At 42.5% G+C, this 18,524-nt stretch overlaps 1 protein-coding gene across 3 annotated transcripts in view; it reads right to left on the bottom strand.

The window, feature by feature from the left end:
* The window catches only part of LOC136877049 (uncharacterized), a 253,668-nt gene that overhangs the window by 193,607 nt on the left and 41,537 nt on the right, over nucleotides 1-18,524 (bottom strand). The window contains exon 1 of one of the 3 annotated variants that reach the window (XM_068228531.1): nucleotides 7,695-7,736. The exons of 1 other annotated variant lie outside the window; for it this stretch is intronic. Coding sequence is in view for 1 of the 2 variants with exons in the window: in XM_068228530.1 (XP_068084631.1) it covers nucleotides 7,631-7,660 (30 nt within the window). In the remaining variant the exon portion in view is untranslated. Of the gene's footprint in view, nucleotides 1-7,630; nucleotides 7,737-18,524 lie in introns of those variants that run through there. One more of the 3 variants, XM_068228530.1, reaches the window with a different exon arrangement.

Genomic DNA, 18,524 nt, shown 5'->3' with positions numbered 1-18,524 from the left:
CATGCACCAATCCAGACGTCTCATCTGAGAGGAGGGGGATGTTGATAGCTATAAAGGTTGGTCATACGGCGGCAACCAGAGGATTGTATAGGAGATTGTATGAGAAACATGGTAAGGGTGATTGTGAAGGTGATTGTATAGGAACGAGAAGGAAGATAACTACAACTACAAAGACAACTGACGCACTGTACGGGAAGGAAGTGGTGCTGAGACACGGTACTGGATTGACATGGCTGCAATGGACTGGACTTCAAACGTTCGTGGAGCGTAGTCGTGTTATGTTTGTGGAGAGTGCTTGCGCATTAAGTATTGCAGCACTTGTGGCGGCCTAGCATTATATGTTGGTGAAAGCTATCTCAGACTTTCCATAAATTTATATGTTGAGGATCGACAGACGTGTGTATATATCTTTACAAGTGTTAAAATATGTGAACACAGTAGTACAAGGTACAGTATCTGTGTGAAGTGATAACTGCCGATTATGAGAATCGGTAAGTCGAATTGATAGAGACAGTGAAGGGTATTTATCTTCATACATGTACATTGTTCATCGGACTATTTACAAATGGTAACTTAGTTCTCACTTTCGTTTTCCCACGGTTTTCATTATTGTTGTTGTTGTAAATATGGAGTCTTCCAGCAATATTTTATGTGTGTATTATATGTATAATGTTGTATGTTGATGAGGTGCTCATGCACGGAATTTGTTCAGAATATAGTTAGCTATTTTAGAATCAGTGTTATTGATGAACCTAGGTGCAGTTCCTACCTAATTAGTCGTTTTCAGGAGGTTAGGTAAGGCCTGCAGCAGATGTACCAGTACGCAGCATTATGTACACGCCCTGGGATATAAAGTTTATCATGCTCTTATCTAAATTCGAGGGATCCATTCTGGTGAACTCTGGCGCCCATACTACGGACATTTCGGTTAATTATGCTCATTAATTTTATTAATTTTTTGAGTATTTTTATTCATGATTTTATTTATATATTTATTTATTTATCAGTAGTCATCAATTTATTACAGTACTGATGTTGAAAGTCTTCACCAGCTCTATCGTCTTCTTAGGGACTGTCCCTCTCGCACCGATCATGAGACCCCTCACTTCTATGTCGTCCAGCTCGTATTTATTCTTATATACGGCACTGTAGGCAGGTAGATAGACTTCATTTCTCGGTCCACTTCGTCTGGTTGGTCGGAGTGCGTTCCAAATCTTACTGTGGGGTCTAATATAATATAGCCTTTCTTCCCTTTAATGGCGATTTTATCTATCCTTCTCGTACTGCCATGTACTCCAATGCCATGGGCTTCCTCGTTCAATTGAAATCCTTTCTCACGGAGCGTCGGTGCTATGGATGACCTGATGTTGTGATGTCTAGTGTTTCGAAGACCTTCACCGAAGGCACAGGAACCCAAGACGTGAGATAATGTTTCAGTCTCACTACATCTTCTGCAGCGTTTACCATCAAGGGGCCTTCCCGGTACAGCTCTTACAGGTACGTTACATGCCATTTTCAGCGCATCGCTCCACTCCGTGCTAGAAAGGCCATCGTGGTTTCTAACCCAGCGGTTTGCAGAAGGGAACTCCTTGTACAGACAAACTCCCTCACTTTTTATTCTCAACTGGCACCATTTCTCAAATTCAGATTCTCATAAATTATTCCGAGTTTCTTGGTGTCATACCGTGCCTGTTCTTCATATCCTCAGTTTTACCATTTACGTTTAACTCAGTTAAACATCTGTTAATTTCTTCATCTAGGTTTCTAGTGGCTTCGATATATTGGTTCTCCTCCCGTTTCAGAATGTGGCAGCTGTTTATATTCTGAATCAAGGCTTCCCAGCTTGCTCTAAAAACACCTAACACTTTGTACCGTTTATCTGAATAAATCATAGAATCCGGAGTGTCAACAGGGAGGGATAAGCTCTCCTTTAGGGTACTCTTAATAAGTTTATCAGCATCGTCTAAAAACCGTCGTGGTATTTTACCTGCAGGAACGCAGAGGAACTGGTAAGTCAACGTAGGGCAAACTGAACAATTGATAATTGCAAATTTCTGATCCGGATGAAGCCAGGGGCAGGATGATAACGAAGTGAGTTTCTGCTGAAGGACTGCCATTGTCTTCTTGGAATCAAATAACATAGTATCTGCATAATTTACCACTAAGTATTCGACACATTCGTTCCTTGAAATACATTTAATCTCCATACCTTCTTCAACTGTAATAAGCCCTTCGTTTGTTACTCCTAACTTTAGATTTTTCAAGGTTTATTGTTAGACCAAGTTCACGAAACCTTTATAAAGCTAGTTTCGTCATTTCTACTGCAGTCTCGATTTTTTCCTACAATAACCGTAATCATCTGCGAAGCCTAATATTGTTAAAGGTTTAAGTCCGTTGGCAAGAGAATAACCATGCATGTTGCATAGTTCTTTTTCACCGTTTTCTCGAAAAATGTGATCTGCTGTGACATCGTATAAAACGGGTGACAATGCATTACACCACGGCGTAATTTTATGGGATTATTTTTCTTGAAATTGGCCTGGGTCTGACTTGTATCATTCCCCTGAAGCTTGCAAATTATATTGCTCAGCTTGCTTGGCGCAGTTCAAGTAGCTAACGTTTTTCTTAAGTGTAAATGGCCACGTTGTCGAAAGCCTTCCTTAATGTCTAGGAAGACCAGAGTAACATCTTGTTTGTTGCGTTTTGCTAAGTTTAACACAAATCTGAGTAAAGCGGTGTTTATGATGTTGCTAGGTGATTTGATGAATCCTCTTTGACGTTCGCTAAATTAGATGTAACTCCTTAATCTTACGCCAAAGACCATCTCCATGACACGACGAAGGGCTGAACATATAGTGATTGGTCTCCAGTCTGACAGTTCTCTTGGATCTCCATTTTTAGGTAACAAATTTGCGCGCGCAATGGATATTTCACAGCAGAGCTGAACATGAGGAGTCTGTGGTGTAAAAATTATATTTCTCTGTTTTCACTTCTTGCGCTATCTGTGGGTCTTCTTAACAAACTAAGTTACGCAGCAGTTCGAGTCTTCGCCACTCGATGCCATGAAAACTTTGTACAGCTGGTAAGAAAATTACTGAAAGCTGTAATTGCGTATTTCTCAACATACAGCTTTCTTAATAGCAACAGTTAATAATTAACATCTTCTGAAGTATTGCTCCTAGAAGCATGAACTATTTTTTTTTTTTTTTTTTTTTTTTTTTTTTTTTTTAGAATGTTCAGTATCTTATGTCAATTTTAGAACCACAAAATCTCAAAAATAAAAAAATCCGACTTTAGGTCCCTTTCTGCCCAATGAGTCACACATTTCAAAGAACATTGGAATTCCTCTTATCTACTTCAGTTCTAGTCTTGGTCAAGTGCATTATGTGGAGAGGACCAGGGTAATCACTAAAATACAGCGTGCATATGCCATCGTCCATGCTGTCCTTATAGAAAGACTTGCAGACAAGAGACAATACTGTAAGGTTGTTATTGTGATCACTGCGACGTATCGGCTCTTTCTCTCCGAATTTTCCCCCACTCACCCTAGCAAAATGCCAGAATGGGGCCTTTGACAACAACACTGTTGAGAAACCGCAGCGTACGATTTCAGGAACAGTTCAGCAAATGAGAAATGGCCCAAGAATATCCGGGAAAAACGAACTCAGTACCGAAAAATTACTGCGTTGCGTGCAGATACACAGACTACATTTTAAACACCTGTTGTAATGTAATATCCTGCAACCTCCGTAAATACAATATGCTCAGCACAGATAACAGCGGTGTACTCGGAACACTTGCTGTGGTATCTTTCAACATACTACTACTTTCAGCAAAACTACTTCCACTATACAAGAGCAACAATATATCGAATATTTATTGCTTCTGACAAAATTAGGAACGTATTTCCTTTCTTCTATTTAACAGTCTCTAATTTATATACTATTGCTAAGAATAACTTTAATAATAATAATAATAATAATAATAATAATAATAATAATATCCACCTCCGTAGCGTAACGATTAGTCTTAACTAGCTGCCGTCCTCAGGGGCCCGAGTTTGATTCCCGGTACTGCTAGAAATTTAAGAATGGCAGGAGGGTTGGTGTGTTGTTGAAATGGTACATGCGCCTCACCTTCATTCGGAGTGTGCCTAAAAAGAGCTGCACCACCTGGGGAGAAAAAATAGAGCTTTAAATCGCACTCTCTGCCATCTGGGCATGGTCCCAAGCTTGAACTAACCTCTCTACCACGATCCCTTCCATCAAAACCTTTCTTCTTCTAACACAAATTATTAATAATAACCCCATGGCACTACAGTCCTGAAGGGCCTTGGTCTACCAAGCAACCGCTGCTCATCCCAAAGGCCTGCAGATTACGAGGGGTCGTGTGGTCAGCATGACGAATCCTCTCGGCCGTTATTCTTGGCTTCTTTTTTTTTTTTTTACAAATTGCTTTACGTCGCACCGACACAGATAGGTCTTGTGGCTATGATGGGACAGGAAAGAGCTAGGAGTGGGAAGGAATCGGCCGTGGCCTTAATTAAGGTGCAGCCCCAGCATTTGCCTGGTGTGAAAATGGAAAACCACAGAAAACCATATTCAGGACTGCCGACAGTGGTATTCGAACCCACTATCTCCCAAACACTGGATACTGGTCGCACTTAAGCGACTTCAGCTATCGAGTACGGTCTTGGCTTTTTTTTTTTTTTTTTTTTTTTTTTTTTTTTTGCTAGGGGCTTTACGTCGCACCGACACAGATAGGTCTTATGGCGACGATGGGATAGGAAAGGCCTAGGAGTTGGAAGAAAGCGGCCGTGGCCTTAATTAAGGTACAGCCCCAGCATTTGCCTGGTGTGAAAATGGGAAACCACGGAAAACCATCTTCAGGGCTGCCGATAGTGGGATTCGAACCTACTATCTCCCGGATGCAAGCTCATAGCCGCGCGCTTCTACGCGCACGGCCAACTCGCCCGGTGGTCTTGGCTTTCTAGACTGGGAAATTATTAATAATAGTAATAATAATAGTGTTATTGGCTTTACGTCCCATTAACTACTTTTACGGTTTTAGGAGACCCAGAGGTGCCATAATTTAGTCCCGCAGAAGTTCTTTTACGTGCCAGTAAATCTACCGCCACGAGGCTGACATATTTGAGCACCTGCAAAAACCACCGGACTGAATCAGGATCGAACGTACCAAGTTGAGGTCAGAAGGCCAGCGCCTCAACCGTCGGAGCCACTCTGTCCGGCAAACACAAATCAAATGTTAACTTTCGGCTTAGTGAAGAGTAGAACATACTGTCTCAGTAACAATGGATTTTTGTTGTTGCAATTTTTGGACATTTACGTTATTTTCTGTCATATTTCCAAAATTTTAACTCCAGTATTTTTAGGACGTAAGTGCACGTATACTTTCAGAGTTATTAGGTTATGAACAGAGACAGGCAGTTGTGGCCTTCGGTTCAGAAGGCCCCGGGTTCGATTCCTGTCCGGGATGGGGATTTTTAACTCCGCATGGTTAATTCCTCTAGTTACGTGATTGGGTATTTGTTAGTCTTAACACACATCTCTTCATCCACACAGCACTCACCACACTACCAACCAGACCAAGGTTATTGTAAATACATCCTTCCTCATATGGTTTGCGTCAGGAAGGGCATCCGGTCGTAAAACTTGGACAAATTCACACCGGTAATGAAGCGAACAAGAAGAACATAGATATAGGCAAAATCTAGAATATCATATTCTAAATCATGACTGCTAAAGCTATGGGTACAAGGACTTTTATGATTTGCAATTTATAGAATTCAATTCAAACGATTTTTTCATATGCCATATTAATATTTTGTCAAAATCATATTTCATCGACATTTTCATATTACTCCATATTTTGTAGCATTTACATTATTCACTAAAAACCTTATTTTTGTATCTTACGTGAATTTTCCTCCCTCAATATTTTCATTAGAATTTTTTTTTTATTTGTTTACGTCGCATAGATACAGACAGGTCTTACGGCGACGAGATGATAGGACAGGGGTAGGTTTAAGAAGAAAGCGATCGTAGATTTAATTACGGCACCACGCAGCCCTTTCACCCGGTGTGAAAATGGGAAACTACGGAAAACCATCTCTACGACTACCGAAAGTGGGTTTGGAGCTCACCACCTCCCGAATGCAAAACAATTATGCGACTCAAACCGCGTATCCAACTCGCTCAACATTTCTATTAGCAATCAAAAAGGATTTTCAAATATGTTATCAGGACAGTTTTTCAGGAATCACGTCTGGAGAACCCAATCCATCATTCTCTACTCAGGAGCAAATTATTTAAGTGCTTAAAGGTGAGAGTAGTCAAATACAACTAACTATAAAACTACCAAGTGTAGCACGATACATCATGAGATGTGGAGTTGTCTTGTTCATAGATAGAAAGAACTTGATCTTTTTTGTTAATAATTATGCAAACCTGCTCTAAACGGTCTAGGGACAAATATATTTGAACGACAAAATGTGTATCACCGGTGCTTAGTGAAAATATACTTGGGAGGAATACCCCCAGTGTTTGTTTATCTCAGTGGGCACATCACCAGACCAAGTGCAGTCATCACACAAGTCTCGTATTACCGACGGGAAAAAAGTAATTTTAGAGAACAATCAATCAATCAATCAATCAATCAATCAATCAATCAATCAATCAATACTGATCTGCATTTAGGGCAGTCGCCCAGGTGGCAGATTCCCTATCTGTTGCTTTCCTAGCCTTTTCCGAAATGATTTCAAAGAAATAGGAAATTTATTGAACATCTCCCTTGGTAAGTTATTCCAATCCCTAACTCCCCTTCCTATAAATGAATATTTGCCCCAGTTTGTCCTCTTGAATTCCAACTTTATCTTCATATTGTGATCTTTCCTACTTTTATAGACGCCATTCAAACCTATTCGTCTACTAATGTCATTCCACGCCATCTCTCCGCTGACAGCTCGGAACATACCACTTAGTCGAGCAGCTCTTCTTCTTTCTCTCATTTCTTCCCAACCCAAACATTGCAACATTTTTGTAACGCTACTCTTTTGTCGGAAATCACCCAGAACAAATCGAGCTGCTTTTCTTTGGATTTTTTCCAGTTCTTGAATCAGGTAATCCTGGTGAGGGTCCCATACACTGGAACCATACTCTAGTTGGTGTCTTACCAGAGACTTATATGCACTCTCCTTTACATCCTTACTACAACCCCTAAACACCCTCATAACCATGTGCAGAGATCGGTACCTTTTATTTACAATCCCATTTATGTGATTACCCCAGTGAAGATCTTTCCTTATATTAACACCCAGATACTTACAAAGTTGAGAGTGCTACAAATGAAAATAATAGGGCGAATTCAAAACAGAATGTGTGTTGATCGTTCTGGGGTTAGCGGCGTTCGATCGAAAGGAACCACTCTGTCACCAAGGATGGAGAAGTCATAACATTTAGCGCGCTATTGTATCTGGCGACAGGGCAGCAGTTATTGACATGGCCGAATACAATTGTATTTAAACACGCAACATTTCATATTTGGACAATATTTTCTGCATATTGTACCTATTCCTAGTCATAGAAATCCAAACCCTAGTGATCAGGTGTACCTTGTTTTCGACTCGTCTTCTCACCCTCATCGTGTCACTGACCGAGAAGTTGACTGCCACTCACCTGAGTTGGGTAGTGTGTGAGCCGTGCGCCGTCCCGTTCGACACTGTCACAGCTCCTCGCCAGCCGGCCACTCGGCTTGCTATTCGCCCGCATCAACATCACTGGGAGGGGGGAATTTTCTGTATTCTCCTCTGCATTCGCAAATTAAATTCTCTGTTGGCGGCAGACGCGCTTGCTCGTCAAGTGACATGTTCATTCGGTAGAACGTCAAGTAAACAGAACTCATTCTGCATTAATAATATTGTAGACTTGAAAGAAAAAGCCGCCGTCCACCGCACATAAGGTATTCGTTTAATTCAATCTTAGAAAGATCAACAGACTAAATGGAATTGTAGCACCGTTTGCTCTTGGAGGCTTTTTCTGTCCATATCCCTTCTTATCCAAACCCTGTTGCCCTTCAAGTTCCTCGCACTATTCAAAATTCGGCTTGCCATTAATAAAGAAAGAAACTTAATTCTAACAGGTCTTCTTCCCCTATTCTTTCCCATCCTATACAAATCATGTATATCCCTTTCAGTACAGTCAATGTCCGGCTCCATGGCTAAATGGTTAGCGTGCTGGCATTTGGTCACAGGGGTCCCGGGTTCGATTCCCGGCAGGGTCGGGAATTTTAACCTTAATTGGTTAATTTCGCTGGCACGGGGGCTGGGTGTATGTGTCGTCTTCATCATCATTTCATCCTCATCACGACGCGCAGGTCACCTACGGGTGTCAAATCAAAAGACCTGCATCTGGCGAGCCGAACATGTCCTCGGACACTCCCGGCACTAAAAGCCATACGCCATTTCATTTCAGTACAGTCAATGCCTAAATTCTCTCTCATTAGCTTTAAGAGCGTGTTCATCAATTCCACCGTAGACTCTCCTTCCGTTTCCTCCAGGCCGTAAATAATAATATTTCTTCTCTTCTCCTCCTCCGTTCTTCTGCTATCTCGCCATTGAAGTACCTGAACTTGTTCTTCTAGCACCTTTATCCTCTGATTTAGCATGGCTCTTTCTTCCTTGTCTTCTCTTATCTTCACCTGTATTTCTGTTAGTTCTTCGCTTATGCTGTCCTTCATACCGTTATCTGTTGATACTGCACCTCGAACATGTCTTTGGTCTGGTCAGCCTGAGAAGCATCGCGCACAACTTCCTTGATTATCTCCATGTCCTCCCATGTCAATGGACCTGGGTTCATCTCGACGCCTCCGATGACTGTAACTGCCGCCATAAACAGTTCTGTTAGTCCTATTCCTTTATTAACTCCTAACTTGCACTCCATCTTGATCCACTTGACGTGGCTTTGCCATCGCCCTATCACACTCCTATACTGCTGCACTGTTACACCCATACTACTTTACCTGCACTTCCAGATCGTTACCACGCACGTCTGCTCACTAGCTCAGCTCAACAAAGACTCGATTAACAGACTAAACAAATAACCTGATTAGTTACTGTTAATGGATTCAGAAAGATTTTGGTCAAGGGGCTGATGACCTTCATGTTAGGCCCCTTATTTTTACAATTTGCTTTACTTCACACAGTCACAGATAGGTCTTACGGCGAGGATGGGATAGGGGAGGGCTAGGAGTGGGAAGGAAGCGGCCGTTGCCTTAATTAAAGTACAGCCCCATAATTTGCCTGGTGTAAGAATGGGAAACCACGGAAGACTATCTTCAGGGCTGCCGACAGTAGGGTTCGAACCCACTATCTCCCGGATGCAAACTCACAGCTGCGTGCCCCTAACCGCACGGCCAACTCGCCCGGTTAGGCCCCTTTAAACAACAATAACCATTATTATCATCATCAGACTTCGAACATTACTATACCCGACTAACTGTGTGTTATTCCGCAACGATGGTATTCAGCTTGCGAGGCCTTGGGTAGGCCTTCATTTTCACGCCCCTTCGTGGATCTTGCCTTTCTTTTGTCAGTATCGTCCTTATTTGAAGGATCAGCCGACTTTTCTTATTAACAGCCGCGTGTACTCTGCCGTGGCCCTTACTAACCATTGTTCAGCACTCGTGAAAATTCAAAGCGTGAAAAATAAATAATCCTATTTATGTATTACATTTTCGTTTAGCCAACTGTGCATTTTAAAAACTGTTTGGGCAAATAATAATTGTTTATTAGAATAAAATAGTAATAGTAGCAATAATTACAGATACATTGTAAATATTAGTAATATTATTATTACAAAACAGTGATTAAACCGGAAGCACTATACGCAGCACAAACACAAAACGTGAATTTTAAAGGACAGATGGAGAAACTCGAGCTAAAATCAAGGAACCTGTTAAGAAAGATCATAAGACCAATAAGATAATAAGATGAAATGAAATGTATAGCTTTTAGTGCCGGGATATCCCAGGAGGGGTTCGGCTCGCCAGGTGCAGGTCTTTCTATGTGACTCCCGTAGGCGACCTGCGCGTCGTGATGAGGATGAAATGATGATTAGACAATACATACACCCATCCCCCGTGCCATTGGAATTAACCAATTAAGGTTAAAATCCACCACCCGGCCGGGAATCGAACCCGGGACCCTCTGAACCGAAGGCCAGTACGCTGACCGTTCAGCCAACGAGTCGGACAGATAATAAGATAATATACATCAAGAATGAAACATTCTAGAAGAAAATTGAAAAACTCTCAGATACTATGCGAAAAAGGATAATCTTGTTACGGTCATCTTCTCAGAATAAACTTTAATAGTTTAACCAAAAAAAAAAAAGGGTTTAAAGAAACTGAAAAAGACCTAGTAGAATGAAAAATTACAGAAAATTCACCATTCGATCGAACAGCTAAAGCAATAACTAAAGACGAAAATTTAAGGTTCAAAGACAAATCTACATTAAAAACCAAACGTATTACCTCGGATGACAAGAGGAAACAGAGATCAGAAATAATGAAGAAACACTGGGCACTAAGAAAAGAACAACACAGAGAGAAATGAATAAAAACAGTTTTATATCCCACTAACTACCTTTGCGGTTTTCGCAGAGGCTGAGGTGCCGGAATTTTATCCTACAGGAGTCCTTCAACGTGCCAGCAAATTTACCGACACGAGGCTGACGTACGGTATTTAAGCGGACTGAGCCAGGATCGACCCGCCAACTTAAGATCAGAAGGCCAGCGCTCTACCAACTGAGCCGCTCAAGTCGGTTTTACCACTAGAATAGAGGTTACCACGTGAACTTCACATACACAAAGTGTATGGAACTATCAATGTCACGTGCCCTTTACAAGAAGCAATGGCACCAACAACAGACTCTCTTCGCCTATCCTTAAGGTTACGGGATCGTTTTCTGGCGAAGACAGTGAAAAATGGGTTCCATACACCAGTGATCGTGTACCCAGATTCAACTAATTAGAATAGCACACTGAACAATCTTCAGTAATACACTTTTTTACAGACTGGACAATGAACAGGAAGTAACTATGTTATACTGAGGAAGCCAAGAACTGATACAATATACTGCGGGAATGGGCCCAAAGAGTTAAAATGCATAAAGAAAACGGTATACTTACATGTTAAAGGTTTTATTCTCTGTATAGTTTATGAACCTCTCTCTTTCTCTCTTCATCTCTTTACTCTCCAAGGTTGGCTTCTCCCTCAGACTCAGAGAGTATCCCACCTCTACCGCCTCAAGGGCAGTGCCCTGGAGCGTGAGACTTTGGGCCGGGTATACAACTAGGTTGGAAGACCAGTACCTAACCCAGCCGGATTTGCCTGCTGTGCTGAACAGGGGCCTTATGGGGGATGGGAAGATGGGAAGATTGGAAGGGATAGACAGGGAAGAGGAAAGGAAGTGGCCGTGGCCTTAAGTTAGGTACCATCCCGGGATTTGCCTAGAGGAGAAGTGGCAAATCATGGAAAACCACTTCGAGGATGGCTGAGGCTGAAATCGAACCCGCCTGTACTCAATTGACCTCCCGAGGCTGAATGGACCCTGTTTCAGCCCTCGTACCACTTTTCAAATTTCGTGCTAGAGCCGGGAATTGACCCCGGGCCTCAGGGTGTGGTAGCTAATCACACTAACTACTATACCACAGAGGAGGACATGCATTTTTACTGTCATTGCTTATTTAATTTTGTAGTTATTTGCTAATTAGCCAAAATAAATACAACTCCAGCTCCCGCTCCTCTTTAGATAAATTCTGGAGCTCTCATTATACCACTAAAGAAACTGCCACGTAAGTTGCAAATGACTTAACGTACGGTAAAGTCTGTTGTCATGTACTGTATGTCCTGAAAGCTATAAATTTCTGTTAAAAGCTATGGTTACGGTCTACCAAATTAAGGCCTTCGGTGAGCAACTCATGGCCAGTCCAGATGACTCCTTTCCTGTGTTACACAATATGGAGCTTATTTGACTAGTGGTCTGAGTCAGCTAGTTTATAAACCTGCCTCGGCTACATTACAGGGCAGGCATTACACGGGTGAAACCGAAAAGGAAATACTAGAACAGACATGAAACTCAATAACGCCAACCAAGATGGCTAACTAGTTATTTGAATCCAAACTCAGATAGTTCAGTACACTTCCGTCGTTGTGACCCACAACCGGTGATGCCCCATTCGACTCCCCCTAGCCTTCATCCAACATTATAATTCATATATTTTTATTTTCAAGTAGGTATACTGTAGTTATTTTGTTATATATTGGGTGTCTCAGGATGATTGGTCAATATTCAGGGATATTATAATTTGAAGCAAAAAACTTCATATGAACATACGTATGCCCCATACCGAATGGTTTCAGAAACAGAACACATTTATTGTACATTTGTTTTTGCGCTAGTAGCGCGCACGTATGTGTCTTATCCACCCAGATTCTTTGAAGTCTTATTCTAGCCCAACCAACCTCTTTGCTCGGGATGTCTTTTTGCCATTAAACTATTCCGCAAACGCGCAGTTGTCCATGGTGTGTTGTGAGTGAAATAATGTGAGGGACTGAGAGTGAGTCAGAGAGAAGCATCGGTTAACTGTGTTTGTACACACTCTGGCACACATTTACACAAATCATTCCGGTAAAAATCTGAGTCAGACTACCAGTGCGCAGGTGCATTATGGCCAGTCCCGCTTAGCAACCAAGGATATACTTATGCCGACCCGGCGCCGACTGTCTGACTCAGAAAACCAGCGTGCATCTTGGACGTACCCTAATGAAGAATATGCAGTTGTTTGTATGTTTACGGCTTCTGCAATGATGGTGCTCCTGCTGCTGTCGAGGAATACCATCGGCGCTTTCCAACACGTCGAATTCCTGATCGTAGAGTGACTACCAGTTTTCAGCACATCCGTTAAACAGCTATTCTTCCAAGTTGCCATTTTTCTTCTGAACGTGTAGTCCAACAACCTGTGCAGGAACAACACATTGTTGATATGGTGCAGTGCAGTCCTACTTAAGCACGTGCCACGAACACGTGTATGGTGAACATTACGTGCGAACAACTTGCACCCATTCCAAAATGTCAAAGAGGTCCGATGGGTAAGACACAAAGGTGCGCTCCACTAGCCCAAATCTACATGTTCTATCTTGGAAACCAATCGGAATAGGCCATATGTCCATATTGCTCCAAAGGATCGTTCCTGTCATATCCTTGAACACTGACCATTTCTCCTGGGACATTCTGTATAATGATCTGATACCCCGGGTTCGAATGGCATACTTTTTTTTTTTTTGTTAACAGCATGTCAAAACTGAGTCTTAGATGGCACTGGCTACAGCTGTGGCTAGTTTGGTTGATAGCTCTTTGTAACCCACACAGCTCAGTGTAATGTGCGATCAAACGAGCGCATGTTGTGATGGCTGCGTTTAATCTACTATATTATTGGCTGCGTTTTCTGTTACTTGACTCGGAATAAAAGTAAAATCTTGCTTATTTGTGGTTACTTAAAATCCTTTTTATGTTGTCATTTGTTTCTTATTAAAAGAAACATTACGAAATAGCTAATATTTTCTTATCAATATAATTATCATATAATCAGTGATGGGAAAAGTGTAAGAAAAATGTAATTGGGTTGAAGTACAGTTACGGTACCTGAGAAATAGTTTACTAAATTATAATAACAAATTACCTTTTCAACATGTAATCAGTAAAATTACAAATATAATTAGTTTACAGATCACCAGTATTTTGTCACGTGGAGCTGGAATAATACCAAAATTTGCAGAAAAGAGTTATTTCTTTATTTTCTGTTCCGTTTAGCACAGATACATTAACTTACGTGGCTGTCATCACGAAGTAAAACTAAGCATGAAATCTTGTAATCCTCTAAGTGATTTTGTCCATAATTTTTATTTTAGTTCGATACTTCTATAATTCCAACCAAATTCCCTATCATTTGATTTTTTCCATAATTTTTATTTTAGTTCGATACTTCTATAATTCCAACCAAATTCCCTATCATTATTATTATCATCATTATTATTATTAGTTAATCCGTCTACCGTCCGGGGTTGTTTTTACCCCTGACTCAGCGAGGGATCCCACCTCTACCGCCTCAAGGGCAGTGTCCTCGAGCGTGAGACATTTGGTAGGGGATACAACTGGCGGGAGGACCAGTAACTCACCCAGTCGGCCTGATCTGCTGAACAGGGGCCTTATGGGGGATGTGAATATTGGAACGGATTGGCAAGGAAAGAAACGGCCGTGGCCGGCATTTATCTAAAAGAGAAGTGGGAAATCACGGAAAACCACTTCGAGTATGGCTGAGGAGGGAATCGAAGGCCCCTCTACTCAGTTGACCTACCGAGGCTGATTGGACCCTGTTCCAGCCCTCGTAAAACTTTTCAAATTTCGTGGCAGAGCCGGGAATCGAAGCTGGGCCTCAAAAACCAAACCCCATGGCACTACAGCCCTTGAAGGGCCTTGGCCTACCAAGCGACCCCTGCTCAGCCCCAAGGTCTGCAGATTACGAGGTGTCGTGTGGTCAGCACGACGAATACTCTCGGCCGTTATTCTTGGCTTTCTAGACCGCGGCCGCTATCTCACCTCAATTCTAATCACATAGGCTGACGGGACCTCGACCAGATCTCAGGTCAAGGTAAAAATCCCTGACCTGGCCGGGAATCGAACCCGGGGCCTCCGGGTAAGAAGCAAGCACGCTACCACTACACCACAGAGGCGGACAGTTTGCCAGTTACTGTGCAAAGTAACTGGTTCTTAAAATTATCACCGCTAAAGCAAAGTACATCTTCGCATTTGTTTAAAAGATGCTCGATATGGGCACTTGAAAAGGAATATCTGTGTCTAGTTTTAAGAATATTGCCAGCAGTGATGAATATTGTAGGATAAGTCTGATGTCCTTGGAAGTACTGGGGAGGTAAGAAAGTACCACATCCAGCACTGTGAAAGTATTGGTTCCACTGTAGTAGAACTGAAAAAGTTTTCACCATCAGTTATTTTTTCCCATTTCTGCTTCCATGAAATGTATGTCGATTACGAAAATATAACAGCTATTTCAATAAGTAAATTACGAGTAAAATTAAATTTTGTAAAACGTAACGATTACAAGTAAAAATTACTAAGTATTCGTTACAAGTAATTCAATTAATTTTACTCAATTAATTCCAAAATATGGATATAATATTTATGGCACTGATATTTGATTAATATAGTCCGACTCCTTGGCTGAATGGTCAACGTTGAGGCCTTCTGTCTAGAGGGTCCCAGGTTCGATTCCCGGCTAGGTGGGGGATTTTAATCGCATCTGATTAATTCTTCTGGCTCAACAACCGGGTGTTCGGGTTTGTCTTAACACCCCCCTTTTCATATTCAGATAACACACTGTACTACCAACCCGCATAGAAACACGCAATAGCGATTACATCCCTCAATATGGGTTTGGCGTCAGGAAAGGCATCCTGCTATAAACAGGGCCAAAACTACATGTGCGACACAGTGCGCAGCCGCGACCCCACAAAGAGGGCAGCACGGTGCTCTCTTGATTAAAGATGGTGGATGACAGCTGAAGAGCACGTAGAATTTGTTTCGAAACAAGAGCACGTGGAATTTGCCGCTACCACCTTTCAACTAATGAGTGCAGCACGGTGCTCTGTTGATTAAAGATGGCGGATGACAGCTGTCAAAAAAGCACGTTGATTTGTTTCCAAACAAGAGCACGTAGAATTTGCCGCCACCACATTTCAACTAAAGAGTGCAGCACTGTTCTCTCTGGATTAAAGATGGCGGTTGACAGCTGTCAGAAAAGCACATGGGTTTGTTTCCAAACAAGAGCACGTAGAATTTGCCGCCACCACATTTCAACTAAAGAGGGCAGCACGGTGCTCTCTGGATTAAAGATGGCGGATGATAGCTGTCAAAAAAGCATGTTGATTTGTTTCCAAACAAGAGAAAGTAGAATTTGCTGCCACCACAAAGAGTGCAGCACTGTTCTCTCTGGATTAAAGATGGTGGATAACAGCTGTCAGGAAAGCACATAGGTTTGTAAAGCACGTGGCATTTACCGCCACCACATTTCAAAGGTAAGTAGCTAAAGAGGGCAGCACGGTGCTTAAAGATGGCTGCTGTCAAAAAAGCTTTTCAAATTATCCGCCACCACATTTCAAAAGTAAGTAGCTAAAGAGGGCAGCACTGTGCTCTATAGATTAAAGATGGTTGGTGACAGCTGTCAAAATATTCACGTGGCTTTGTTTATCTCACGCTAGTGAGGTTAAGTTGGTAGCACTAAGGTTTAGGCCCGCCAAGATGGCAGCACTGCGGATGACAGGTGACGAATTTGCAGCTACTGCGATAAAGAGGGCAGCACGGTGCTCTGTAGTTTAAAGATGGCGGATGACAACTGTCAAAAAACACGTGGATTTGTTTATCTCGCGCTAGTGAGGTTCAGTTGGTACCACTGAGGTTTAGGTCCGTCAAGATGGCTGCACTGAGGTTAGCGATACGTTGTTGTCTGTCAAAAAGCACGTGGCTGTCAAAAAACACGTGGATTTGTTTATCTTGCGCTAGTGAGGTTAAGTTGGTACTACTGAGGTTTAGGCCCGTCAAGATGGCAGCAGTGAGGTTAGCGATGCGTTGTTGTCTGTCAAAAAGCACGTGGCTGTCAAAAAACACGTGGATTTGTTTACCCATTCAAATCTCGCGCTAGTTAGGTTAAGTTGGTACCACTGAGGTTTAGGCCCGTCAAGATGGCAGCAGTGAGGTTAGCGATGCGTTGTTGTCGATGACAGCTGTCAAAAAGCACGTGGCTTTGTTTACAAATTCAAATCTCGCGCCAAAATTCAAATTTCCCGCCAGAATTCAAATTTCCCGCCAAAATTCGAATTTCCCGCGGGAGGAGGAGGCCGCCGAATCCGCCTATTATACTACTGTCGGGGTCGGAGGAGAACAAGAGTTAACCAAGAGAAGTCGGATATGAAAGGTACAAGTGAGGATCCTGACACAGCAAGTGGAAGTAATGTCAGACTCAGCAAGATAAACCGTGGTCGCCAATCCATGTTCTCAAGTTCAAAGCCTCCGTTTCCCCTTTCAGTCGCCTCTTAAGACAGGCAGTGGATACCGTGTATGTATTCTACCGCCCCCGTCTACGGGAAAGAAAGGCCCAACTTGTGCAAAAGGTCAAGGTAAGGCAAAAGATCGTTAAAAGGCCTGGGTCCTACAGTGCAGAGGTGAATAATGCCACTTGCTTTAGGTTCCACTAACTACTTTTATGGTTTTCGGAGACGCCGAAGTGTCGGAATTTAGTCCCGCAGGAGTTGTTTTACGTCCCGGTAAATCTATCCACACGAGGCTGACGTGTTTGAACACCTTGAAATACCACCGGACTGAGCCAGAATCGAACCTGCCGAGTTTGGGTCAGAAAGTCAGCGCCTCAACCGTCTGAGCAACTAAGTCCGGCCGTGCAGAGATGCCTTGTCGCCACTATCAAAATTGTGCACATATGGAACGTCAGTACCTCCGATCAGTGCAATAACGGGATGAATTTTTCCTTCATACTTTCAGATATCTAGGTTGAGGACTACCAAAGTATACTGATAATACGTTTTGCTGTTACCCCGATGATTTAAAAATTGCTTGGTCATTGCTTTAAAGTAATTTCAATTAGACTTTTCTTCAGCATATGGCTTTTAGTGCCGGGAGTGACCGAGGACAAGTTCGGCTCGCCAGATCTGTAGCTGCTTTTTATTACGGTATACCCTATTGGTAGAGGAGGGGGGGGGGGCATCTACATGTACTGGTGTGTAAATGGCTGTGTGTGTAGGTAGAATGGTACGGGCTACCACGGGAAGGACGCGGCGGTGGCCTTAAGAAAAGTACTATCCCTGGAGTTGAAATGGAAAACCATTTTGAGTATGGTCGACAAACTATTCGAACCCACGTGTCTCTCGAGTACACAGCTTGAAACCATAACTGGCCATGCCACAGCGCGCTGCGGTAACCTGTTCGGTTTTCAATTACAAATAATGTTTCATTGAGTGTATGATTATTATCAATGTAAGTGAAATGTCGTGTGGCTTGGTGAGCGTCCCTGGAAGGTATGGTTGCCCGCAACACGTACCGGTGGGAGGATAGGTCATGCAACATGGCCTTCTCGAGTTGCGTTCTATTTCATTGCCCTTCTACGGCCACAGGAAATGGCTTGTTACGTCTCTTGACCTGGGACATAATATATACGTCCAATGACCAAATTAGTCGTAATGTCGTAAAGTATACATATATTTTGTCCGACGACCGTGTTACAGTTTTGAGAAATACCTCCGAATGTGCAGGCTCTGTCTGCCAAGGCAGTAGCCATGCACGCTAAATCGTGAGTTTTAACTCTGTCCTCTGGTGTCAAGAATTCGAGTCTCGGTAAGGTATGGTAATATATGTTGTTTACTT

This window comes from Anabrus simplex, chromosome 7, assembly GCF_040414725.1.
Source record: "Anabrus simplex isolate iqAnaSimp1 chromosome 7, ASM4041472v1, whole genome shotgun sequence".
Classification (NCBI taxonomy): Eukaryota; Metazoa; Arthropoda; class Insecta; order Orthoptera; family Tettigoniidae; genus Anabrus; species Anabrus simplex.
This window is presented reverse-complemented; position numbering and strand designations above follow the sequence as displayed.